Source organism: Myotis davidii, unplaced genomic scaffold, assembly GCF_000327345.1.
Source record: "Myotis davidii unplaced genomic scaffold, ASM32734v1 scaffold827, whole genome shotgun sequence".
Classification (NCBI taxonomy): Eukaryota; Metazoa; Chordata; class Mammalia; order Chiroptera; family Vespertilionidae; genus Myotis; species Myotis davidii.
Genome location: NW_006297815.1, coordinates 703,296 through 721,431, shown reverse-complemented (window position 1 = coordinate 721,431; position 18,136 = coordinate 703,296). Strand labels below are relative to the sequence as shown.

General features: G+C 52.2%; 1 protein-coding gene across 22 annotated transcripts in view; it reads right to left on the bottom strand.

Annotated features, from left to right (window-relative positions):
* Window positions 1–18,136, bottom strand: part of ZMYND8 (zinc finger, MYND-type containing 8) — a 111,089-nt gene that overhangs the window by 18,176 nt on the left and 74,777 nt on the right. For 11 of the 22 annotated variants that reach the window (XM_015570338.1, XM_015570342.1, XM_015570341.1 and 8 more), the window contains 4 exons: window positions 16,138–16,278; window positions 7,326–7,478; window positions 5,039–5,548; window positions 48–452 (listed from right to left, as the gene is read on the bottom strand). In XM_015570338.1, the coding sequence (XP_015425824.1) occupies window positions 48–452; window positions 5,039–5,548; window positions 7,326–7,478; window positions 16,138–16,278 (1,209 nt within the window). The remainder of the gene's footprint in view (window positions 1–47; window positions 453–5,038; window positions 5,549–7,325; window positions 7,479–16,137; window positions 16,279–18,136) is intronic. The other 11 variants (XM_015570349.1, XM_015570353.1, XM_015570357.1 and 8 more) reach the window with 3 other exon arrangements.

Genomic DNA, 18,136 nt, shown 5'->3' with positions numbered 1-18,136 from the left:
GGCACAGAGGGCCGGGGTGCCACGGAGAGCAGAAGGGGAGCTGGTACCTTTCACAGCCTGTCTGGTCTGATATCGCGTCCCCTGGGAAGACTGAGGCTGCTGCTGCTGGCTGTGCTGCTGCTGCTGCTGCTGCTGCTGGCGCTGCATCTTCTGCATGTGCCACTTTTGGGAGGACGTTTGAAACTTACTTGAGGAGTTCCACACGACCCGCTGCACGGCCGGCGCAGTCTCCTTCGGTAAAAGCGGCCTCTGCTTTTTCACTGGGCTTCCTGTGATGGTGGCGGTGGTGGTGGCCGCCGGGGCCGTGACCGTGGACGTGGTGCTGGTGGTGGCCGTGACACCAGCTGTGGGAGTTTGGGAGGATGCGCGGGTGAGGACTGGCGTTTCGGGGGGAGACTGGCTACCGGCCGTAGTGGACAGTGGTGGAGCTTTAGCTACAACGAGAGTCACTGTGTGGAAAGAATAAACAAAAAGTGGATTTGAGTCAGGTTTGCCGGCAGGGCCTCTCCGCCAGCAAGTTCTCAGGGAAACAACCGAAGGCCAGAAATGACCAGCAAATTCAGTGCATGCCCAGGAGCACATTCTCACCTTATCTCCTTAGCGCCTCACCTTGGAGACACGCCTGCCAAGGCCCCTGGGGGGAAACAGGTGACCCAGGCCCTGCCCTCAAGCTGCCCATCAACTCCTGGGCTGGTTGGCTACAACCCGTCTTGTTTTCCAAAGTGAGACTTGGGTAAGCACCTGAGAAAGACCCAGCCCAACTGAACCCAGAGGTCAAGAGGAGCCCTTCGGCTCGGTACGCAGGTGCCTGGGAGACCCGGTGGCTTCCCGATGGCCCAAGCACCGAGTCACATTAAATCATTCCGAAGTAAAGGTATCCTTGTCAACTCTCCCGAGTCCCTCCAGCATGGTGGAGCCCTGACACCTAACTCGAAAGGAACCCGCCCAAGACCAGAGCCCTCCCAACACAGTGGTATTTACCTAGACTTCTGGAGCCTGGACTGTGTGTTGACTGTGTACTTCCCTGGCTTGTATTTTAGGTATAGCACACACTACAACTTTCGCTACTGTGAGGTGGCACGTTTAAGTCTAAAATAGGCTTAGCCGAAGCCGGTTTGGCTCAGTGGATAGAGCGTCGGCCTGCGGACTGAAGGGTCCCAGGTTCGATTCCGGTTGGGGGCATGTGCTTGGGTTGCGGGCACATCCCCAGTGGGGGGTGTGCAGGAGGCAGCTGGTCGATGTTTCTCTCTCCTCAATAAAATATATTTAAAAAAAATAAAATAGGCTTAGATTTTTTTTAAAGAGTAGCTTGCTTCAAATAAAAATATTAAGTCAGTAATTATACAAGCAGGATTTGAGAATGACAACAAACAACAACCGTGAATGTATAAAGTTTGAGAAAAGCCATATTATGGAGTATGTCTTCTGGGAGGAGTTGGGCGGTGGGGCCAGGGAGTAGCATTTCAACAGGCAGAGATGAGAATTTGGAGCGGAACAGCATTCGCCAAGATGTACTTAGGAACAGGGAGCATTGCACTGCGGTGACTGAAGCTAAGGCGGTGAGGAGTGGCCGGCAGGCAGATGAGAGCCAGGAGCGCTGAGCGCTGCAAAGGGGATGACCATGTGAGGGCGCCACTTGTAAAGGGGTCCCAGCCACCGGGGAGAGGAATCCCCGAGGATCACACACAAAGCACAGGTGCAAGTCAGCACCCCAACCTGACAGTGTGCCTGGACACCAAACCTCTTTCCACGAGGACTCCACCTGTCTTTTTAGATTGATATCACCTGGGGAAGATCTGAGCTTGGCTATTCTTCTAAGGGAGATGCTCGGTGAGCTGTGGGTTTGGGGATCTCCAAGGAAATTGAGAAGAAAAGACAAGCTGACTTTTCTGACTGGGGGCTTTCTTGGTGGTTATCACATTGGCTGGCCCTCCTGATCCTCAGCCAAGTTCAAGGGCAAGAGCACAGGGTGGGGCTGGACGGGGAACTCTTCCTACAGTGAGGAGCCCCAATCCTTTTCCAGGACACCCGACCCTGGGCCCCAGAGCCCCTGCCCTTCTAGCACAGGTGGCTTGGAGCCAGGCACTACTAAAAGCCCACAGGGGGCAGGGGGCCAGCAGGATGTCCAACCTGCAGAAGGGCCTTCAATACCTCCCCTTTCCTGCCATGTGACCAAATAATATGCTGTTCTTGCTGACTAGCTAGCCGAATCCTCCCCGGTGCAAAGGGCAACCACAGGAAGGGTCCGGTTCTCTCTCGGGGCTCTGCCTATGGTAACAGTTGTGCAGGAATCATGCCTAGCCCACTTTTCCAAATAAAAACCAGGAGTGCACAATCTGAAAAGATTCCAGGCTCCAAGTACTCTTTGGGGGTTATCATTCAGACACTAAAATATTTTCGTTTCTAGGGGATTCTGATGATTTATGGAGAAGAAGGAGGAAAAAAAAAGCTGTGGGAAATTCCATCTGTCCTAGAAATTCAGAGCATCTGATCCATCACTTGTAGCCCAACAAAGGGCGAATCTCTGAAAGGCCCGCACACCAGAAATCGCCCATCAAGCTCATCTACTTATTCCAGAGTTTGGTCACTGTCGTGTGCATACAGGATCTTGTAAGAGAAGGATGGGGAAAAAAAAAAAAGAGAAAAGGATGGGAATTCTGATGTTACAGGTAAGCAGAGCAAAGGTCTCCAAGGGAACTCCCTTTGCCTCTGCCTGAGATCACTAGCGGTAAAAGCTGTTTTACTATTTGAGGATTCCTACATACCAGCTGCATTCCTACCTATAGGTGAGTTGGAGGTCACCACAGCACACTCCAAAATGCCCTTCACTTTAATAAATTTATCAGTAAAAGCACATCATTGAAAAGATGCTTTAATGCAAAGTTCAACATGAAGCCGATTCTTCAAGACCCAAACCACCATCAGGGGGCTCTGGATGTAAGACCAGTCGGTTTTGCCCCACCCGTAAGAACCTGCTCTGACTGAATAATGTTTTATAATCATCTTCAGCTTAATCCCCCCCACACTCGGGGGTTTCCTGGAGAAATTGCGCTCAGATGTTAGTGCAAGAAACTTCCCTCAGATGTCTACTTCATCTAATCAATGGAATTTTTTTATTTTTTCGAAAATGTGACACCTTTTAAGGGACTGTGTTTCCCTTTTTGCTTTGACTGCTAGGGAGCTCACAGCAAAAATGAAAACCCAACTTTATCTCATGACTATGTACTCTCGTCAAATCCTTTCTGGAAGAGGAAGAGGCATAAAACCAATCAATCAAAAGATTTGTTCCAGAAAGAAAGGAACAGTATAAATACAACATTCATAGGAGCACTCCCCTCTGCACTCAACTAGTCCCTCAAGTGGAACAAAGGCTACTCCTACTGTTCCCTGTGAAACAGCAGTGGAGGTCCCTCAAACCCCATTCCACTACAGCAGCGGTTCTCAACCTGTGGGTCACGACCCCTTTGGGGGTCGAACGACCCTTTCACAGGGGTCGCCTAAATACATCCTGCATATCAGATATTTACATTATGATTCATAACAGTACCAAAATTAGTTATGAAGTAGCAACGAAAATAATTTTATGGTTGCGTCACAATATGAGGAACTGTATTAAAGGGTCGCGGCATTCGGAAGGTTGAGAACCACTGCGCTACAGAATCGCATTTTTCAGACACCATCCATAAATCTAAGAGATGGCTCGGGGATGGTGTGGTGGTTGATCCTTCCTGTGCCCCCAACTGCTCCCTCTCCCTCCATCGCACCATCCAGGGACATCTCGGCCTCTTGTGATAACCTGCAGGATGCAGGTTCCAGAGCAGCTCGGCTGATGAACCACCAAGGACAGATTCTCAAGGCCCATCCCCGACTTGCCTTTCAAGCTTCCGGGCTCAGAAATGCCCAGGGGCATAGAATCACATCCTACTCAAGGGCCTGGGTCAGGAGCTAGGTCCTATCAGAAGATGGACACAGTCAAAATTGAAACCCGCAGTCCCTCAAGTTCCTCACACAGTACCTACGGCTACGTCTCTACTGTGTCCTCAGGCAAGGTTCTCCTGAGCCCCCAGGGAATTCTCCAGTCTTTCTTGGGCGTGTTGGGTTCTCCGCACCACCCACTTGCCACCCCAACTGAAAAATGCGCGGACTGCTTTGTCCATGGGAAGGACACCCTGCAAATCACTCACACGTTCCTTCTGGGGGTCTGTCAACATGCCCGGGCTCCGCCGGCTTTGGCGGCCACGGCTGGTCCAGGCTATTCGGCAGCGATGACACATGCCGAGGCTCAGGCAGTGGTTCTCACCGGGGCAGAGTTTGCCTCCAGGGGACATCTGGCAATGTCAAGCCGCTTTGAATGGCCTCAACCGGGCAGGTGCTACGGGCATCCAGCAGGGAGCAGCCAGGGATGCCGCTCACCACCCCCACTGCACAGGACAAGGCGCTATGCGGCACAAAAGGCCAGTAGCACCCGGGCTGAAAATCCCCGGCATCAGATGGGTTAAGTGCAAAGGTGGTGAAGACCGATTCGGGTGTGCCCCTTGGAATTCTAGTGCCCCAAGAAGTGCTCACCATCCTGGCACCACCTACCAAATGGTCTCATGTTCTGGTAAGAAACGCACGTTGAGGTGCCTGGGCAGCATGAGGGGAAGGAAGGGGAGCTAAACTTATCAAAATCTTCAAAGGGAACACTCCTAACGATTTCAATCTTGTCAAATGTCTAAATGTTGACAAATACTTCGGGAAAATGAAAAAAACGTACCAGGGAAGAAGTTGCTTAGGCAAAGAATAACTTGACTACCAGGAGCAACTTATTTTCTAAGGGACTTTTCTCAACTCAAAACCATCCATGCTGAGTCCTGAGCAGGTGAGGGGAGGGAGGGCAGGCCCAGTTTAAGTCCTGGTCCTATCAGATGACCAGCGAGGTGACCGTGAGCCAATCACAGCTCTGCTCTGTCTCCTGTGCTGACGTCAGAGGGTCGCACAAAGGAATGGTGGCACTGGAAACCAAACCAAGAAACCGGGAACTGGGAGCGTCACTTACCCTCCTGCTTGGGAGATGGTTCTTTGGGTTCCTTCTTGTTTTTCCGACCCTCCCGCCCAGAATGGTCTTCTCCTAAATCTATGACAAGTTCGCTCTCCGAGTCAGAGTCCAGGCCCAGGTGGACCGTTGGGGAATCCGTCTCATCCTTCCCCTTCAGCTTATCCTTCGTGGGGTGAGGCGAGGGTTTGGCTTTCTCGGGGAAGTCCTTCTCAGGCGGGGGGCTTGCCTTCTCCTTGACTGAGCCTGGGTCTGCTTTCTCGCTGGGGGGCGAAGCGCTTTTCAGCTCCTCTTTGATCTCCACCGGGCTGGCCAGCTTGGGCTTTGTTTTGACCGCAGACAGCTCTTTGTCCACCTGAGCGCCCTCCTTGTCTTCCACGTCTTCCGGCTCATTCTTGGACTTCTGCTCGTCGTCGCTGATATACTCACTGTCGCTACTGTCTGACTTCTCGGAGTCCTCCGAATCGCTGTGCTCTACCGCCGTGTAAACATCTTCCGAGATTTCATTTATGCCTAAATTCAAAAAGACAACCCAGCATGTGGCGTAGTCACAACATAAAGAGCAGGACCAAAAACGTCAACATTTTCCCCGCCCAACGCTGGAAATAAAGAAAGAAAACATTTCAAATCGCATCACACTGGCCTGGGGCGGGGAGCAGTGAACCAGATGCCCCTGAAGTCTGCTGACAAATGGAACCTGTGTTCGGAGAGGGTTCCAAAGACAACGTGGGACCAAACAACATAAATCCGGGAGCTAAATCTCTGCAATATTGATAGCTAATTGGGATATGGGAAATGGGAGAGATGGAAGGGAACACCAGAGAGACACTTAAAATGGATCCATGTTACAGAATAGAAAATAGAGGCCTACAGCAATCCCTTGTCCCTCGGACACAAAGAAAACCCTGGGCTCCTGACTCACCAAGTACTGTTCTCACACATTCCCAAAGCACAAATGCCTTTCGCCCTTAGTGTCCAGCACGCAAAGAAACACGCCAAAGCCTTAAAGCGGAGACTGCAAACTCACAGCCCGGGAGCCGCATCTGACCACCAGCACATTCTATTTGGGAAGCAATGGTTGGGCCCACAGGGTAGTTTGTTGTTGGCTCTTGCTTTTTAATTTGGAACTTATTGCCCAATTCACAAATCAGGGGATTTCACACAGAAATCAAGCTGGCAGGCTTTTGCTGAGAGAGCAGAACCTGGCCACTCTGGTTGACAGGCCCGTGAGGTAAAGGGCTTCTGCTGCTGTAGCTACTGGTCAGACATAAGGAGGACAAGCAGGAGGGCATGACCACACGCGTGACAGGAAAAGCTTGGGTACTAGAGCCCAAAGGACAGGAATTCAAATCCTGAGCCACTGCTTTCATTCGCTGTGTAACCCTGAACGAGTGACCTCCTTCTTTAAGCCTCAGTTTCTTCACCTGCAAAATGGGACTGATAATGGTATCGATCTCCCAGGACAATCTCTGCGCGGTGCTTCCTTAGCTGTGACTCCAAACCACAGCTCCTTGCTCACCCAAAGGTCCAAGGCCCCCACCAACACATAAACCTCACATGGAGTGGCTCTCTCAGGCCCAGCCATCCCCAACTTCTTTATAAATGCCCTCCTTGATCTACTTATTCAACCAATATTCCAGAGCATTCCTATGTGCACAAGACAAGTACCTTGAAAGAATGCAAATCCTCCTAAGGCGACCTCCCTGCCCTCGATGAGCTACCAGCCTAGACTGGGAGGGAGACCCCCCACAGAAAGGGACCACTGTTGCTTCTAAGCAATGACGTATCCAAGTAGGCGGGCAGATAGGGAGAGCAGTCGGAGGAGACTTCCTGGAGGAGGTGACACCAAGCTGAAGGCAGACAGCGTGGGGAAAGAGGGAGGGAGGCTATAGGTACAGAGGCAGGATGGGTCTGCTGGGTGGGGAGGCCCCGTCTGGAGGAGAAGGCTTTATGTCGTACACTGGCAGGGCAAACCTGATCCTGATGCCAGGACACTGACAGGCACTGAGAGGGTGCACAGAGGCAGATGCGGGAGGGCCAGTCCGCTCCTAGAGCACCTGCACCTGGCACCTGCAGGCTGCCACAGCCTAAGAACAAACTCGGAGGAGTTCAAAGAGCCTGTCCGAACAATTAGCCAATCTGAAATATTTTGCCACGAGTGGAAATATGTGTTAGTTGAGCAAACAACTCAGGGTTTGAAGCAGCCAGGATCCACCTTTGACGTCTCCTGGGTGGTGTCCCCACAAATGATGATGATGATGCTGGTGATGAAAGCAAACCAAAGACATACCTAGTTGTGCTTTGCAACTCTCTATCGTCTTGTCAAGATTGAGCTGGAACCTGCTGCGGATCTGCCGCTTGGGAGAGATGAGAGGCACGGGGGCAGCCTGCTGCTGGACGGACTCGCTCAGCTCCTTCAAGTCCATCTCGGCCTTGCTTCGATCTGGAAGATACCATCCCGCCCTCGTCAGACCGGGCATTACAGGGGCAAACAAACAACTCGCAAACAACACGTTTTAGAACATGGGAGGGAAAAGACCTAAAACATTTTTTGTCATTTGTCCCAGCAATACCCTCGGCTTGATGACACGGGCTGACCTGGGAGATAGCAGCCCCAGAAAACACTTGGCAGGTTTACTCAGTATTTAAAACACTCCGTCCCAGCCAGGTGGTTGTCTGTGGAGCTCCGCATCGTCAGGGAATGTCGAACGCCAAAGGTTACCGTCCTGAGCTCAATCTCAGCATTAGCAGAGCAAGTGGCACCCATCTGGCCAGACTGCGCTTTAACCCCAAGGCCACATCAGAGAGGCTTGTACCCGAGAGACGCCGAGCCCCTCTGAGAACACGCTGATAACTGGGAGCCCGGGCTCCTCATTGATCACAGAAGCGTCACTCTTCACTCCTCCTCACCCTAGTCTGGAGCGTAAATTGGAAAGGCAGAGGAAACTAGAAAAAGTGGCAGACCTTCCAGCCAGCCAGCCTGCGGGAAGGGAAACAGATTAGCCCTGGATATTACATCTGTGTCCTCTCACTCAGGTAAGAGGAGTCCGAGCTCCTCTCCACAGTCCCAGGCAAAGGCCTCCGACTGCTGATGACTCACCCGGCCGAGGTCCTGCCCCCACCCCCCTCGGCCATGGGCTCTTTATAAGAGCAACTGGGCCAGATTCCATGCGTTTGCATTTCTTTTTTCTTTTCCTTCTTTAAATGCAAATGATTTTGCCTTTAGTATTCTTTGATAAGTCTTCCAAAAAAAGATTTTTTTTATTGATTTTGAGAGAGAGGAAGGCAGAGGGAGGGAGAAACATTGATGTGAGAGGTGACACATCCATCAGCTGCTTCCTGCATACCCCCTACCAGGGATCAAGCCACAGCCTGGGCATGTGCCCTGACCAGGAATCGAACCCACAACCTTTCAGTGCTCAGGATGATGCCCAATTAACTGAGCCACACAGGCCAAGGCGAGTTTGCATTTCTGGAATTCCTTCCCTGCCTCCTCTAGTGTCCTGGAAACAGAAGAAGGGGACAGAGGAAGGTGGCTGCAAAGGCCCAGAGGCACGGGAGATTCGCAGGCAGGAGCAGCACCGCCCATCCTGCCTGCCACCCTCCGGCCAACCCCTAGCTGAGAATGTGGGCGTATGCCCCACCCAGACTGATCCCGGAAAAGCAGTCAGAAAGCATGTGGCATCGAGTCAAGGACACAGAGGAGCTACCACGGAGCCTGTCTGTCTGCACCGGCTCAGAGCTCACTCCCCGACTTCCCTTCATCTCCCTGCTACACCCGCCCAAAGGCCGCCTCCGTCGCCCAGGCTGTTCGAGGCCCAGGATACAGAGTGAGCGCTGGACCACGAGGGCTGTTCGAAGCCTTCACTCTCTCCCTTCGATTTTGTTTTGTTTTCCGATTTGACTCACAAACCATCTCCTTCGCTCAGGAACAGGCCACTTCCCCACACTGCACGCTCAGACTCCTTCCTTTAAAGTGACCGCAGGTGGCCTCCCAAATGCCCCACCCAACACAGGTGACCAGAGCAACAAATTGCTCAGAACTGATTTTATCACCACAACGAGGCCTCCACTAGGATGAGGAAGGCCCTTTGCCCAAAAACACCCTCGGAGCGGGCTGCCAGGGAGATTCCAAGAGTGACAGCATCCTGAGAAACAGCAGTGTGCGTGTGTGTGTGAGTGTGTGCGTGTGTGCGTGTGTGTGTGGGCATGTGTGTGTGAGTGTGTGCGTGTGTGTGTGTGTGCGCACGTGCTGACCAGGGCCTCTTCAGAGAGCCGGCAGCACCGGGACTGGAGACGCTCACAGGTGTGAGTGCACGGCCACTTTGGACGGAAAGAATTTACTGCAGAAGCACCTTACAAAGCTAGGACAGAGGGAAGCAGTGATCAAACAGCAAGAAGGAGAAGGCAGAAGAGGAGGACCAGGGAAACAAGAAAAACAGACACAAATAAAGACAGTACAAACAGGACGTAGGGACTTAACATTGAAGCTCCAAATGTGACAGCAAAAGGGAGACTATGAGGTCTGCCTGGTCATTTCTGTTCTCAGAAAGGAGGCCGCACACTGGATTCCAGAGGGAAAGGCAGCTCTTTCAAGCGTAAGTTAGAAAAGGAGCATCTCACAGAAATACTGCGAGGTGGGGTGGGAGGAGGGCTGCTACCCAAGTGATATGCTCATCAATGTCCTCAATAACATCCTCGTACAGTTCATCGGTTCCATGTAGCAGGCACAGAAAAACACGCTTACTATACCCAGGGGTCAGCAAACGTTTTCTGTAAAGGGCCAGAGAGGAAGAAACTGTATGGACCATACAATACAGGATTTACTGCAAAAGCGAAAAGAAACAATATGTAAACAAATGGGTATGACTGTGTTCCAATAAAACTTTATTCAAAAAGCAGGTGGGGGCCAGATTTGATCTGCAGACTACATAATGTGCCATCACCTGTATGCGTCCCAGTGACTGCTAACCGGGCTACACACAGATATTACCTGTAGAGCTTCAAAAAAAAAAAACAAAAAAAAAATCCTAATGCCTTGGCCACCCCCCGCCACCCCCAAGACTGGCCTGGGGTACAGCCTGGGCAGTGGCCTTTTAAAAGTTCCCTGGGCCATGCTGACGGCAGCTAAGGTTGAGAACCCTGTGTTAGGCCAATGTGAGTGAAGAAAACTCCTCATGATCTGCCTGAACCCCAGCGTATCTGTGTTGACACACACCACCACACTTCTAAACCTTAGGGTTCATAGAAAGAGACCTACCCCTCATAATAGAGAGGAATGAAAAGGCAAAGAGAGGGCCGCATTTTACAAAGTAAGGCTGCTCGAGTCCACAAGCTACTATAATATTTATTCTGACAAGAAACGACCACAAACCGGGGGCTGGGGTCAGGTCCGTGGGAGCGGAACTGCAGTTTGGCCACATGTGATCATCTTTCTGAAACTTTCAGCTGCACTTGCCTCTCCTCCGCTGAGAGCGGAGAAGGGCTGCTCTCTCCCTCAGCTCCCAGGCGACTCTTCCCACCCCTGCCCTTCTATATCGGGCGGATCTTCCGAATCCACCCTTGCTGCCAGCATTTTGAACTTTTCAGCTGATATGAAGGCAGCGCAGGCTACAAATGGAAACAGTGATTTTTTTAAAACCCACGCTAGAGAAAGAGGCACGATCCTACATTTCTGGAGGGAGCACAGATGGAAGAGCCCCTTTAGAGGGCAGTTTGGCTGTTTGGACAGCCAGACGTCAGCTGCACGTGGCCTCTGACCCAGGTTCCACTTCTGGGAACTCATCCTGTGGATACACACTCCCATGTGGGCAAAGCGTCTTTATCACAGCGGTTATCAACAGCAAAAAAAGGGGGGTGGGGGGCCAGGGGAAAAAACCTGGAGTCCATAACTAAGTGCCTGGATAAATAAGGTGCAGTTCACCTTGAAATGCACCAAAATGCAGCTGCTGAAACGTAGCAGATCTCCGCGCACTGCTCGGACAACCAGCCTGCTTACTGAGAAGGGCACAATCAGCGCACTCTAGCACTGGTGTGGGGGAGAAAGAAGGAAACGGAGGATAGATATGAATACGCCTGTGTTCTTGGGGCTTCTCGATGCTGGCACTTAAGACATTTGGGGCCGGACAGGTCTCTGTTGGGGGCAGTGACAGTGGGAGGGCGGGCTGCCCTACACATTGTAGGATGTTTAGCAGCAACCCTGACCTCCACCCCTAGGTGCCAGTGGCACCCACATCCCAGCTGTGGCAATAAAAATGTCTCCAGACATTGCACCATGCCCGAGGAACAAAAATCACCCAGTTTGAGAACCACTGGGATGTATCTAGGCGAGCTCTCCACAGCGACTAAAACACAGTGGTCACCTGTGAGGAGCGGGTACAGAGGCAGGTGATCAGAGGGTTGCAGCCAGGATGGCTTTTCATTCTGTCCTGTGAACTTTCTCTCACCGTGTGCATTCACTGCTCATAAAAACACGGAGCCCTGGCTAGAGTGGCGGCCTGAGCACTGAAGGATCCCGGGGCCAATTCCCGATCAAGAGCACGTACCTGGGTTGCGGGTGCGCTCCTGCCCCAAGTCGGGGCACGTGCAGGAGGCAACAAGTCGATGTCTCTCATATCCATGTTCCTCTTTCCATCTCTCCCCCTCCCTCCCTTCCACTCTTTCTGAAAAGCGATGGAAAAAAATGTCCTCACGTGAGGATTAACCAAAACAAAACCAATTAGCTTTTTAAAAGAGAAATATAACCACTTCTTTTTTCAGTTAAAACCAAAAAAAGGAGGAAAAAAACCCAAAACTCCTTTGTTCCAAAGCTGCCTGGAGACTCTACCGGGTGGACTTCCAGGAGCCACAAAACGGCAGGTCCTTCGGGGAACAACACTCAGACAGGAGACTCCAGCAGATGGTCTCCTGGCCGTGAACGCCAGGCAGAGACCCTCCTCTGTGGGGAGCCGATATAGGGTTAAGCCTCAGGCTGACCTGTTGGTAAAGTCACAAACAATTCCCAGTGTAGAGGGCAGCCCTCTTAGCATAATTAGGCTTGACCTTAGGAGGCTCCCTAGATCTTATCTGGGAAGCTAATGGGCTGAGGAAGTGCAGGAAGTATAACCATGGTGTAAACAAGTGAAACTCACAAGAACAAAAACAAGTGAAACTCACAAGAACAGTGTAACTTTGGTAACTACTACCTTGTTTACCTCTCACTATAAAATAAAGGCTCAGCTTGCCTTGGGGTCTCTCTCTGTGGCCTCAGCCAGGCACAGGAAGATCCACGGAGACTAAGGAAAGCTAGAGAGTTCTGAACACAGTCTCCATGTAAAACATTCTTCGCCGACTCCGTCCACACCTTTGGGACCCCCTGGACCCCTGGGGCGGGCCCCGGCACTCCTCACTGCAAAAACCAAGACCACCTCTGGGAGACCCAGGCCCTGCTCTGCATCCGGCTCTCCGATGCCTGGCTGCCAAGGCCCTGCTCTGTGTGAGAAAGGAAGGATGCCTCCGGGCAGCCTCCGGGAGGAACAGACAAGCAGACACGCTCCATTGCTTGGGCGGCACCGGGCGCCCACCAGTGGGGAGAGCAGCAAAGCACGTTTTGTCACTTGCAGGCCCCGAAACTGCTGGGTGTGCCCAGCCCCCAGCAGACACCCTCTGTGAGATAAGAGATGAGGATTCGCAGGCCAGGCGAACCGGAATGCAGACAAGAATCAGGGCCTCCTCTCTCTCCTAGTCTCACCAGCACGTCCTCACTATGTCACTAGGATGACGGGTTAAGCCACAGGAGGGGCTGTGACAATCCTCCAGGGTTTGTTTGGCTCCTTTTTTGGAGCTGAGAGGAGAGGCTGTGTGCCAGCAGCAGGCTGAGGGCAGTCTGCGTAAACCTTCCCCTCGCTCATGCACAGTAGCTATGAGAGTAATTAAGCAACCACGGATGACCCATGGGCTGGTTTTCCGTATTTTTAGTTGTATTTATTTGACCTGAGTAAAGTTCTTTTTATTTTTGATGAAATCGACATCACATTTTTAAAACTAGGAGAATTCACACAAAACTCAGGATTTCTGTTTTTCTGAAAACTCAGAATCTGACAACACAGGTTCAAGTGGTAGGAGCTGCTTCCTTTAAAAGGGCACCTCGTCCTCTGTGTGATCGCCCATTCCAAATTGTCACTCTACCCCCAACCCCTTTCAAGGGCACATGGAAGTCAAAACAGGGCCACATCTTAAAGCATTTCAGTTCCCATAGCCCAGTGAAGAGCTCCAGCTACACAGCAAAACAGGCCCGAGTCTGAAGGCCCAACTTCACCTTGACCCACGTGTGACCCTGGGTAGGCAACTTCCCTTCTCTGGGCCTTCTGTGGAATGGGGCTAGTACCTACCTTTGAGTCATTTTCATCTGCAGAGAGTAAAATTCAGGTTTTGGGGGATACAGCTCTGAGTTCTAACACTGGCAGAGATTTGTGGGACCACCACCACAAACAGAATGCAGGACAATTCCATCTGCCCCTGACCCCCTGAGATCGCAGTCAAACCGTCCCCAACCCTCCCACACCCGACAATCGCTGATCTGTTTGCCATCCCTGTAAGCTTGCCTTTCCCGGTGTAATTTTTTTAATTAAATATTTTGTTAGATGTAATAATGTCGTCATTATCCCTGGCACTTCTGTCTGCTCCAAGTAGTCACACAGATGATAGACATAATGAAACACCATAAGCATTGGTCCCCTCCCTGGGATCCTGGAAAAATACTTCGCATCCCCTTCCACTTTCCCATTTCTCAACCCACCCGTGGCGCTTCTCACGGATCCCTCTCTGATCCTCTTTCCAGTAGGGGATTGGAACCCCAGCCTAAAACGCTGGATTGAGCAGTGCAGGCTCAACGCCTGCAGGCTCAATTCCAAGGCTTCCGCTCCTGCTGACAAAATGAGGCCCGCGTCCCCCCCAATGGGAAGGAGAGGCCTGGTCCCACTGTGCCCGCCCACCCAAACGCAGGGCAGGAAGCAGCGCACACTCCCACGGTGGGTCAGGCCAAACAGGAAGTCCCCGTGTCACGAGGATGCCCACGGTACGCCTGGGTTAAGGAAGGAGCTATTCTTGCCATGCGTGGCTGGCAAAGAGGAAATGCGGCGTGAGAACACCTCCACACGGCAGTTCTTTTCGGGGTGTGGAGGTGGGAGGGAGGCATGAGAAAGCAAACCACACTGCTGAGGAGGTGACTCTTCCCCAAGGCAGCACACGGGTCGCCTTTCTGTTCACGTGAGCGATTCCCACCAGTGTATCTGAGCTGGAGCCCCTACATCCCCCTGACGGGTCAGTCACATCTGCGTGGCCCTGACGGTGACAGGGCGCACAGGGCACTGGCTCCATGGAGCACACGCTTGGCCCTGCCCTGCCGCCACCTTCGGGCTCTGCCATCCGGCACCAGAAGCCACCTCTCCAGACCCGTTTCCCCATCCGAAAGGGCACTGCAGGAAAAGGTGAACCCGGAAGGCACCGACTGCCACAGGCTCTAGTCATGCTGGAGCACCTCCGAAAGCCCTGTTCTAGAGGCCTTACACACACACACACACACACACACACGGAGGCTTGCTCCTGCCCCCCTCCTGCTGACCTGTCTCCATGTCATGTCCCAGGGCCCCCACCCGCCCTTTATGCCCGAGGCCAGGGTCTTCATCTCAGCACTACCGCCACTGGGATGAGATAATTCCCTGCTGGGGGGTTGGGGTGTGGGGGCAGGCTTCCTGGGCAGCGTAGGCTGTGTGATAGCGTCCCTGATCTGCAATCACTAAATCGCTCAATGTCAGTAGCAGGCACCCCCTGCCCAGCTCTGTGAGAACCACTGCTCTAGCCCACCCCGCGTATAATCAAGATTCTCCGAATGACACCTCCTGCCTCGACCTGGCCTCAGGGCACCAAACATACAAAACCTAAAACTGAACCCTTGGCTCCTATTTCTCCTGCCACATCCAATTTGTCAACACAGTTACTGGCACAGCCCAGTAATTCCTGGCTGTGGCGGCCTACTATCCACTGTAGGGTGGTCAACAGCATCCTGGCTTCTACCCACCAGAGGCCAGCAGCACCCCCCACCCCCAGGGGTGACAACCAGAAATGTCTCCAGACCCTGCAAGTGGCCCTTAGGGGAGGGAGGAACTGCCGGGTTTGCGAACAGCAGAATGGGCTAGTCTACGTAGCAGCCAAGAGTCCTTCTGAACTTCTCAGTCAGTTCACATCCTGCACTGCTCAATCCAGGGTCCTCGGCCCCCGTGCTCTCTAACCTCACCTCCTAACCTCCCACCTGGGCCTCCTTGCCCCTCCTCTCACACACGAAGCTCATCCTTACCCTCGGGCCTGTAATGTTCTTGTTCCTTCTGGAATGTTCTTCCTCCTGGTCCTGGCACGACTGGTTTTTCCTGTCATGCAACTCTCCCCTTCAAAAAGACCTTCCCTAACCCTTCCACCCCCCGAACCACTGCCTCTTCTCCCCACCTCCACCCCACCCATCTCTCTCCTTATATCAACACATTTTACCTTCTGGAATGAACTGTCCTGTTTATCCATCCGTATGATTCTCTGTCCCGTTCTAGAACCCAAACGCCACAGGAGCAGGGCCCTTCCTCCCCGCACTCTGCCCCATGCCAACGCCGTACACAGCACATGACAGACGCGCAATAAAAACTAGGAAACGGTGGAATGAATCAGGAAAATAATAACTTCATAGAGTTAGGTAGTTAACATTTCCAATGCCAATTTCTGCTAAAGACTTTGACCTAAGAATATACTGCACGTAGACAAGGTAAATACTGATTCATAATACTCAATGTATGTGCGCACACACACACATATAACTTCAAGTATATATATTTACATGTGAGAACTGGGTTACCATGGTCAAGGGCAAGTACAGCTGTAAACACTGGCCTAAGATACTTCAACAGCCCCCAGGAAACCCCTCACTTGTCCCTTTTATTGACCAATCTTCATGTTCCTCTACTTTCCCTTTTACACGGTTTACTCAGAGAGTTCAGAGTTCAAGAACCACACAAGAGGGCATCACAACCTGCAAAAATATGCAGGTGCCCCAGCAAGAGACTCCAAAAATCGCCACTGACCCAGGTTAAGGTTCAGGATGCTTCCGGTGGTGGCCGTCTTGTCTGCTTTCGTCGTGATTGGCGTGGACGCTTGAGGAGAGAAAGGTTTCGGGCTGCCCGATAAACTCCCCGCTTGGCCCATCTTCATGGAGGCCGGCGACGCTGAAAAGATAAGGCACTTGTTAAAGGACAGAGTTACGAAGAAATAAACAAATCAGACTTGTAGGTAGGTGTGGGGTGGGCAAGAGCCGAGAGACTGTATGTGATTCCAGCAGGGCACCAGAGCAGGGGGCAGCGGGCAGGGCCGGCCATCGGTTTCAAAGCAAAGGACGTCCTCCCCATGTTAAACCATTTCGGCCACACAGAAAGGAGGCCTCCCAGTTATTCTATTAGACACAAAGCTCTAAGACAAATCGACTAAGCTGCCACTGAAATTGGTTTGGCACATTCATGGGTGTGAAAAATCTCAAAATAAATAGCAATTTAAAGCGGAGACCCCAGCACGGGCCAGGCGCAGAGACCAGAGCCAGGCTTGCAGATGGCATGTCACCCAATTGTGGGAGACGCAGGGGTGGGCCTCACAGCTACTGCATCTGCCAAAGGCCAACTGGACCCCTCAGGAGAGCTGGGACTCCCAACGTCACAGGGGCAATGCTGACGGGAGCTAAATGCAGCCCCGAGGGAGTGATGAGACACTGGTCAACTACCCCCCCTTTACATGGGTGCTTGCCTCCATTTCCTCACCTGCCAAATGGGCACGCTCAGAGTGAGCATCAGTAACGGATACACCAGTACACCTGAGGTCACTTCATCTCCAGCGCCAGGCCCTGCCAATGCTGCACTGAACGTAAGACAGTGGGAGAGACTCTAGATGCAGAGAGAAATGGACTCAGGCATGGACTGGAAGCCAGACTGAGTGCAAGTCCCAGCTCTGCGCTGACTTGCTGTGTGACTTTGGGTACGTTACCTCGTCTCTGAATCTCCTTTCCTGGCAGCAACCAAGAGGAAGACTAACAACGCCCTACAAAGGGAAGGTGAAAGTCCCTACACTCATCAAGTTGTAAGGACCAAGTCAGTCAGTCATCTGGACAGCTGTCTGGCATCTGTTAAGTACTACCCTGGGCATCGCCTGCTCTGAGTGTAGTAGAAGTTCCTATTTCCCATTCACCTCTGGGGCTTCGGTTTCAATCATCCAAACCAGCAGTTCTCCTCCAGGGCACACAGGGCAGTGTCTGCGGATGTTTTTAGTTGTCAGACCAGGAGACAAGGTGCTCCAGGCACCTTAGGAGGTAGAGACCAGGGATACGGCTAACATCCTACAGGACACAGGACAGCGTCCCTGAGGAAGAACTATCTTGGCCTCAAATGCCAACAAGTGCTGAACTGATCGCCCACACGGGGACCGCAGCCGTGTCTCTGGGAATCCTTCGCCTCCCCCGGAAATGCGGAGCAGAGGTAGGGAGCAGGTCACCTGGGCTGAGCGAGTGCTCAAGAAACATTCGAAACCATTGTGAGGACTCAGCTCTTTTGAATACTGAATCCAATCAGTTTTACTGTAAGAACGAACGAATACCTGGCCCAGCATTCCGCATTCTGAGGGCTGTTGTTATCACTGGTTCTCACCCTTCTCCTCTCACCACTGCTAGGATAACAAGCAGAAATAAAGTGCTTGTTACCTAAACCAACAGGAATAAATGACGTTAAAGACATTTTAAAAGATTTCAATATTTCCAATAAAACCTTTAGTGTCGGGGTGTTTCTTTGGTTTTGTTTTTCAGTAATCCACTCACTTATGTGCCCCCCGCTTCCAAGAGACTTCCGGTGGCTGATAGGATCAGTAGAATGCCCTCCCCACGAGGGCTACAGACCAGGCTTTTCGAGCTGTGCTCTCTGACACGGCCGTCGCCACCTTTTGGACCTTGCGGACCCCTCAGAACCCACGGACCCCCGGTTGGCGACCGACCGCTGCTCTGAAACGAATGAACAAGCCGGCCTAGCAGAGAGGGGCTCCCCTCCCACA